We start from the raw sequence: 9,256 nt of genomic DNA, 5'->3' as shown, positions 1-9,256 counted from the left end.
ATAAAAAGGGCATTAAGGGAGATGAAACTAAATAAGGCCGTGGGGGTAGATAACATTCCCGTGGAACTTTTAAAATGCTTAGGAAAATGTGGGAGGAAGAGGCTATATGGGCTGATCCGTAGCATTTATGAGGAGGGAATCTGGCCGGAAGACTTTGTGAGAGCAGTTTTAGTTCCGATTCCGAAAAAGGTAAAGGCCACGTCATGTGAGGACTATAGGACAATTAGTTTGATATCCCACGCAGCTAAAGTTGTTCTCAGGATCATAAACAAACGGATAGAGAGTAGGGCAAATGATTACTTAGGGGATGATCAGTTTGGGTTTAGGAAGGGGAGAGGTACGCGTGATGCCATTGCAGTAATGAGGTTATTAATCGAGAGGAATATAGAACACAACCAGGAGGTATTTGCCTGTTTCGTAGATTTCGAAAAAGCGTTTGATAGAGTGAATTGGGAAAAACTAATGAGTATATTGCAGAAAATAGGAATAGATTGGAGGGAAAGGAGGCTAATCCGCAACCTGTACATGTCTCAGACTGCTCAGGTGCGGGTGGGAAACGGGGAGTCAGGATGGGCAGTGTTAGGAAGGGGTGTAAGGCAGGGTTGCCCATTATCACCGTTGCTGTTCAACCTGTATGCAGAGGAAATGATCAAAGAGGCATGGGAAGAACTAGAGGTAGGAATGAAAGTGGGCGGGGAATTCGTAAAATCAGTTAGGTTTGCTGATGACCAAGCTTTGGTTTGTCAGTCAGCCAAGGGGCTGCAAACATTGCTGAGTGAATTGGAAATTCAGTGCGACAGGTATGGGATGAGAATCAACATTAATAAAACAAAGGTTATGCGATTTTCTAGAAAGAAAAAGGGCAAGCTTAACATTAAAATAGGAGGGCAAAAACTAGAGCAGGTAGAACAGTTTACGTATCTCGGTAGTGTTTTGGACCAACACGGTCAAAGTAGTAGGGACGTAAGGAGAAGAATTGCGCTAGGCAAAGAGGCTTTCACGAGGAGGAGGGAGTTGATGACGGGGACTGAGTAAGGATGTTAAGAAAAGACTCGTAAAAACTTTGATATGGAGCGTAGCTATGTACGGCGCGGAAACGTGGTCATTGAAGCAGGAGGATAGACGTAGACTGGAGGCTTTTGAAATGTGGGTGTGGAGAAGAATGGAGAAGGTGAAATGGACAGAGAAGAAAACAAATGAGGAAGTACTTGGTATGGTGGGCGAAGAGAGGGGTTTGTTGGGAGCAATCCTATGGAGGCAGGAAAAGTGGATGAAGGGGGTGTTGACCGGCAGTGGGATGTTGAAGACTGTGATAGAGGGTAGAATGTTGGGCAAAAGAGGAAAGGGAAGGAACAGGATAGGGATGTTTGACGGGATGAAGGGAGGAAGAAAGTACTCAGAGATGAAGAGGGACCTGGTGTAGAGTAGAATTTAGGGTTGTGTTTTGTTAGTAGTCACAAAATATTTGTTTGGTAGTTGTGTCCATCGAAAAACCTACCTTAACCGGTAGATAACCTTAAAAAAAAAAAAATATATATATATATGTGTGTATATATATATATATATATATATATATATATATATATATATATATATATATGCTGTGTACAAATAAACTCTGTGACTCCCTTCTGTTTTTTAGACACATTAAGTGGCCAACCCCCCATCCACCCGAAAAATGTTCAATTTTCCCAATTTTGACTGCACAGTCGCATTAGTAGAGGTCCCTAGCGTATTTTTCTGCACGGAAGGTGTACCTTCACTAACACCTGCTCGTCTACATCATTTCGATAGTGAACGAACGACGTGCGAGGTGTAATAACTGTAGTGCTCCGTATATGTTCGCCGGAATAAAAAGACTGCCAAATCCGCGGTAATTTATCAATTGCAATTGTGCGAAGTGAAGTCTCTTCCTCATGGTGATTGCAATAACTGACGTTATTATAATATGTAAAAAAATTGACGAATAAAGAAACAGTTGATTATTATTTGCATAAGAATTCGGCAGATAAAATCATTTTAACCTGTACAAAAAGTTCATAATTTTAAAATGTTTGGTTGTTCATTATGGTTAATTAATATTAATAGCTGCATGTTAAAGCCCCAACCTTTAGCTTTCATAAAAAATAAGCTACTGCGTACGACTAGAACCTTGACAATCACAAGATTTTTTTCATAGCAGTTTTTTTGTATAGCAGTTTTTGTAAGCTGGCGAAGCTGCGTGGCGCCTCGGTTCGGTGTAGGCGGGCGCCTCACTTCGGCTCGGCTCGTTAGGGCTCACGTTACGGAATATTACCAATACCGAAGAGCTTTTCCATACGACTGCAATGGGTCTGCGCGAAATTGCAATGTCGAGGCCGCAAAAAATTCCGCCATAGAAGCAAAAATGAAATCCCCCCAAAATCCCACAAAACATCATCATCAAATCATCCCACAAATGATGTTGCCCATTGGCCGGATTCCTGAGAAACCCCAAGAGTCGTGTAACAAATCGATTAAGTCGTATAGAGGAAAGCATACAAGAAAGATGAGTTGGGAGAAGACGATGGAGTACTTGTGTCTACGGCTCTTTGGGCGCTGTCAGATCCTCTGATCACGTCAATGGACAACAACAAACAAAAAACCTAAAATGATTATACATATACTATATATATATCTATATATATATATATATATATACATATATATATATATATATATATATGTATAATCATTTTAGGTAAATATAAATATATATATATATATATATATATATATATATATATATATATATATATATATTTATATATATTATAAAATATAATATATATATATATATATAAATATATATATATATATATATATATATTTATATATATATCGTCCGAAGATGTTGTCTCTTTCGAAGATATATATAATTTCAAATGAAGGAGGGAGATGGCGCTAGCCAACAAAAATATACAAAAACACGTACAAAAGGACACTCACCCGTGGAATACGCGTCAGTGTCATTTTGTATGTGTTTTTCTATATTTTTGTTGGCTGGCGCCATCTCGCCCCTTCGTTTGAATTATTTGTAACATCTGTAAGATTTGTATATATATTCGAAAAGGAACGCTCTTCACCAACGACACAAATTATGAAAACTTTAAACACAAACAGTTATGCTCAGAAACACAGAGAAAGGACACTCCCATATCTAGTTGACGTTTTGACGGCACGGCCGTCATCATCAGAATCTGAAGTGTGAGTCTCCTTTCTCTGTGTAAAAATGTTTAAATCAAAGATTATATGAATGTATATATCCATATATAATCTTTGATTTAAACATATATGTATATATGTATCTATACATAAATGGGGGGATATTATATATATATATATATATATATATATATATATATATATATATATATATATATATATCTTCGAAAGAAAGAACATCTTCGGACGATCTGGCTGAGCGCCGTAGAGGGACTAAGAGCAGGAGGTCTGAAAACCTTTGTCTTTTGCTGCCCGTATTTCACCTCAAGAATGGGCTTTATCTTCGTCCGAATGGAGACACATGTAATGAATGAACTGAACAGAGTGATACGTATGTGCGAGCGAAAACCCGGCAAATTCGCATGGCTTGCGAACGTTTCTTTTGAATGAAGATGAAAATGCTATGTGGGATAAGGAAATTACGCAGGGATGATGAGAAAGAAAACGTACGCGATGAAAACGCGAAAACAAGCCCAATTGAAGTTATGGAAACAGAGAATCATTCCGGCTGGGAGACATTTTTTTCCTGCATAAAATGTTAAAGGCTTATATTTAACATCCTAACCTGCACTTCCTGATATCTTTCCTTATCTCGCAAACCACGCAGCGGTGCGATTCTGTATTTTCTGGCCTCGGAGTGCGTTGACGGAGGCATACTATATTTTCTTTCGAACGCGAGGGATAACGTTGGACTTGACCCAACCTCCTGTCTAATCGCTCACAAAAGGTGGTTCTCTATATTTACTCTCTCCAATAGAAGCAGGCATCCACTACTGTGACTAATGTCATTGATATTGGTCAAAACAAACTCAAAAGAATGTGAAATCCGTTCAGATGACGATTTCGCGATGAATTTATCGAAGGTAACATAAACCGATTCAGTTATAATTGGATTCGCTGGTACATCATGAGCTCTTGATTTTACTTTAAAAAATACAATTAAGAGATACAGCTATAAAACTCTTCTCGTCAAATGGGATTCTCGATTTCAGAATATCGAATAACAATAACTGATTGCATCTAAAGGCACTTATCGAATGAATAGGTAACGAGATGGCATAAGTAAACTATTCTTCGAAGTCATCTCACAAAAAAGGAACTATTTTACACTCTTGAAGTGCTTTGGGCTGGAAGAAATATATTTCTTTTAAAGGTAAAATTATCCTCCGCTTCAAACTTCCCCCGTCACAGGAGAAATATAACCTGCCATATACCTGCGATTACCTTCGTGACAAATAAATGTCCCGTTAGTCCGTTGTTATGTCCAAAAACCCTGCACCGTCCTGTCATCAGGCAACGGAATGCCAAGTCGGCAACGTGCACAAATTGCTCGCTCTGGGCGGTGCTCTACCCGCGACGACCTTAGGGGACACCCACTGACTGAAGTCGCCTCAATAACAATCGTCGAGAACTGGCTCCAATAATTTGTTTTCGTCTGGGGTCTCTCTCTCTCTTGACATTTTGCGTTCCACGTGGACGACCGAGGCGGTCAACAATGCGGTCGATTGGTCGGTCAGGTTTCCCTCGCTTGGCGGACGCCGACTAATAAATACTATGAGCTGACTCCTCCGTGCTCGACTCGGCCGAGTTGTGCCTTTTAACGCTCCTCTGCGCCGGCACGATCCACTAGCCAAGAAGTGAAAGCAAAATATCAGTTTACGAGGCAAGCAATGTTGCCGATAATGCTTCACGATGGGTTTCGACAGGGCCGTAGAGTGCGGATATTTGCCGAGTGCGTCCAGTCCAGCGCATTTCTTGGAATTGGAGGCACGTCTCGAGGGGAAACGCCGCCTTCGGGACGCAGTCTTGAAGACCACGCGCGTCCCCGCGAGCAGTCGGAAGAGGAAGTTGATCGTGCGCCCATTCACGCTTCCGGGAACATCTGGCCAACACCTCGGTGAATCCCTTGGCGGGGATTTTCCCGAATGAATGACCGAATCATCCGGGAATGGAGAGGGGACGGGCGCCTCGTTCATTGCCTTCCGCTAAGAGGGCCACCGTGTTAATCCAGAGCCCGCCAAAATGCTGCACGTGACCTTTACGCGGTCATTTGTAGTTCTCGAGGAGGAGTGGGGGGAATCTCTGAGGTAACTCGTGGGAAGGAAGGAAGGAAATGGCACTGCGCCCAACTTCTTTCCCTCAAAAGAATGGCGAGTGTGCCAAGCGCCCTCGCCTCCTTCCACCCCCCCCCCCCCGTCCGCTCCGAAAGCGACGGGAGAGAGAGAGAGGGTGGGGGGATGGGGGATCGTCATTCGAAGGAATGAGAGGAGACGGATGCGGTGTGTCGGTTGGTCTACTGCTGCTCTATTCTCCCCGCCGATGCACGGGCGCGCACCACTGTCTCTGTCGCACCTCGTCGCGAGTGCCCGCCGCTGCCAACCCCTGGGCTCAGTGCAGCCCTCAGCCCTCTTCCGGGAGAGCACCAAGAACCGGAGTCCGGATGGAGGACGCCGCAAGGCGGGAGGAAGGTACCGCTGCGCCCCGCGAATGCCGGTCGCTATGTCCATTATCTGCCTTGACCCGAACGAAAACGGGAGGTCGCTAAATGCGCCTTCTTTTGTTCTGCCTTATCTGCTGGAAGCGTGACTTTGCCGATCCCTCGAGGTTCATAGAGGATTCAAGTCATTCGGATTTTTAAAATAATACCACTTCTGTCCACTATCTATACTAAATACTTCAATTAATGAACCCTATAAATACGTACGTACACTACGTCCCAATGGCAATGTTCGCTAATATTTTCTGATATTTATTTATCTTATTATTATTGGACTTCCCGGTTAAATATAAGCATACCTTGAATGACATATTACTCATATCAGCAATAAACATTTTGTTTTTGCATAAACAATATTGTATCTATAGCCGTATAGATTCGAGTGCACGAAGCAAACGAGTTCAACAAGCATTCCGTCAACGTAGCATCACATTGAAATTCAGTGATAATTCAGCATTGTCATTTTCGACTACGCAGTTTTAATTGCGCACCATATCCTGATAATTTGATTCCGAGCAAATATTCGCCCTCTGTCGCACAGCTTCCTCGAATTTCTGCTCGATGGTTTCCCCCGACCGCTCAGCCTCCCCTCCCTCGCCGCGAGAGTGAACACTCGGTGCACGCCCCACGAAGGACCCCACGGATCTCCGTCTTGGCTTTAAATGTTGGTATCGCGGTGCTGTTGTCATAAACTCGTGGATCATTAGTTAAACAATTTCTCGGGAATCATTTTTTGACACCGACCGCGGTAGGGATAATAATTATCGGGTCAAAATTAGTCTAGTGTGTATTCGCCCCCTGCCACACGCCCTAGAGGTGGCTCGCAAGGTACTAAAAATACAAAATAATACTATGACACAAGAACTTTTTAACCTTAATGTCCGCGTTTTTGTGACGAATTAGGTATGTTGGACACCAAGACTTCCAAATGCTGTTTGCATCCCCACTAAAATTAAGTGTAATTCCCGCTCAATTGAAGTATCAGTAAATAAGTGATTGCAAAGCTAGGAAATATCCAGAAAAATGTCCTCCCGATACAATGTTCCTACCCGGTGCGCCGATTCGTGAATTAATCACTCTCTTATGTCATCGCGCGTGTCATCTCTCACCAAGGAATTGATTAATGCGCGCCAAAGTGCATTTTTTAGGAGATGGGCGAGTGTCGGCGAGATACCACGCTCCAATTCCGAATGCTGGTTGCAATTGCTTGTATTGTCAAGGATCCGTCCTCCAGCCAAACTTTTAGATGAGGCGCATATTCCACTTGTGAGCGACCAGTCATCCTTTCCTCCCTTCTATTCTTGAGAGCGGCGCTGTCTTCACTCCCAACGAACCCTTTCCGTGTCACTACCCCCCGATGCTCCCCTCCACCCGTGCCAAGAAAGCGAGCGACCCTTCTCCCTCGCCGGGCGTCGGACGGATCTCACCTCCGTCGACTGTGGCTGCCCAAGGAAAAGAATCGAATATTCCCTCCTCGAAGCCAATACGATCTCACCTTTCCAACACGACACTCATTTCCAAGTATATGCTAAATTACCCGCCGAGTTCCAGGAAACGGGGAGAGAATATGAAGGCCTTAAAAATTTGTCTGCTTTGATGGCAAACTAAGTACGATGCGCCAGTTTGGCCGTGCGGAGGAGCGATGGATGAAAATCAAAACAGTGTAGAGACGTAGATAGGAGAGGAGTGAATGTGGTTAGGGATGGGGAGGGAGGAGGAGCACATCGTGAAAGTCGTAAATGCGGTTGAAGTGAACCTTAGACGAGGAGCATTTACAAGTCTCGGGGATTGAAGGGCGTGTGGGGAACAAGTGCTTGAGCGGCGGAGGAAGAAGAACAAGTTTACAAGGACAAAACAGACTGGAAGACTGACATAAAAACTACTGTACTGACATAAACTACCTAAAACTGGGAGTCGACCCCGGAAGGGAACTGAGTGAAGGATATTTTGATACATCACGTAAAACTTTTAAAAATATTACACTTTTCGGATTCGGTTATTTGTCTAAGTATTCCCTTTCATGAAATACTCCGCACAATTCTTACTTACTCTATACAATAAAATCCCTCTCGAACGCCTACTGCATCAGGAACACCGAAATAGAGCGTGCATACTCAATTTGAATACTTAACGGCGTTCCCCGAACAACCTCTCGTGGGTAAATCATACGTATACAAGGAATATGTGCGCAAGCTGACAAAAAATTTGGATATTTTGGAATATTATTAGGGAATTGTGATGATAGGTTTAAAAAGCAATGTTATCTTTCGCTCGTTAGTTCTCATTTAGAATATGCTGTCAGTACATGGGTACCTCACGAATTTGGACTGAATTGCCGAGTTGGATCGCGTGCAGCGTAGTAGAAGAGCTAGATTTGTAAAGCGTAGTTTTGATAAACTTAGTTGCGTATCCAAAATATAAGATGAGCTAGACTGGTAATCACTCACGGAGCGAAGGTCAAATTACAGATTAAATCTCCTTCCTAAGTTCGAAGGATGTCTCTTTGGCGATGATGTTGAAACTGTATTTGTACTACGATAGGAAAGATCACGTAAATCACATTAGAGAGATAAATTGTAGAGTAAATAGATTTAAGAGGCTGTTTTTCCCATGAACGATTAGGAATCAGAATCAGATCAGCATCGTCCGAACGCGATAAGGGCAAAGATATTCGGGTCAAAATTGTATTCACCCCCTGCCACACACCCTAGCGGTGACTTGCAGGGTATTATTTAAATGAAATAAATGAATAATCTCAAGCCTTCATGACATAAACCATTCCAATAAACTCCTCAAAATGCCCCGCACCCATCATACCTGCAGTCGAATTTCTCCCAAGAGCCATCACCATGCCTAGAAGTTCAAATTTTTTCTTTTCATTCATTTTATTTTCTCCATTCTTCTCCTCGCCCAATTTCAAAGGCCTCCCATTTGCACTTATTCGCTCGCCTCTACGACCAAGTTTCCTCACCGCAATGCTAAACTTAATAATAAAGTATTCTCTATTATTTTCTTTGAATATTTAATTATGGTTCTTGCCATACCCTTCCTTTCCTAAAATCTTCTTCACCGTGTATGTTCGTACTAATTCGCACCTTTATTAAATACTCTTTAGAAAGGTGAACTATTCTACCTGTTCCAGTTCAATTGCCCCAACCTTTCTTGTAGCGTTTCTATTCCTTGAGAATCTCTTTACCTTCCATTTTCTATGATTACTTTTCATGCCTAACCTATCGTACTGATACTGAAATGCGCTAATTGACACATTACAGAATCAGTGCTGGCTGACCAATTCTTGGCCATCCGCAAATCGAATTGACTTGATCAGCTCCCACTAACATTCGTTCCTTCCCTACCTTCTCTTGTCCCGCCCCCGCTCGATTTATTATTTTTCTTAATGATCTTTGGGATAAGTGTAATGTACACATGTGGTTTAACTTGTCGAGATCTACGAGGAATTTTTTAAAAGCATTAAATTGTAACTGTTATATGCCGAATTATGATGACTAAATACTT

At 42.5% G+C, this 9,256-nt stretch overlaps 1 protein-coding gene across 3 annotated transcripts in view; it reads left to right on the top strand.

Moving 5' to 3' along the window:
• cu (NADP/NADPH phosphatase nocturnin) overlaps positions 1-9,256 on the top strand; it is a 99,851-nt gene that overhangs the window by 58,414 nt on the left and 32,181 nt on the right. Inside the window, exon 1 of one of the 3 annotated variants that reach the window (XM_071590822.1) lies at positions 5,488-5,711. The exons of 1 other annotated variant lie outside the window; for it this stretch is intronic. In XM_071590822.1, the coding sequence (XP_071446923.1) occupies positions 5,518-5,711 (194 nt within the window). In that variant the 5' untranslated portion in view covers positions 5,488-5,517. Of the gene's footprint in view, positions 1-5,487; positions 5,712-9,256 lie in introns of those variants that run through there. One more of the 3 variants, XM_071590824.1, reaches the window with a different exon arrangement.

This window comes from Hetaerina americana, unplaced genomic scaffold (assembly GCF_022747635.1).
Source record: "Hetaerina americana unplaced genomic scaffold, ioHetAmer1.1.p SCAF_4, whole genome shotgun sequence".
Taxonomy (NCBI): domain Eukaryota; kingdom Metazoa; phylum Arthropoda; class Insecta; order Odonata; family Calopterygidae; genus Hetaerina; species Hetaerina americana.
Note: the sequence above shows the minus strand (reverse complement) of the source record. Positions and strands in the feature narration are given on the sequence as shown.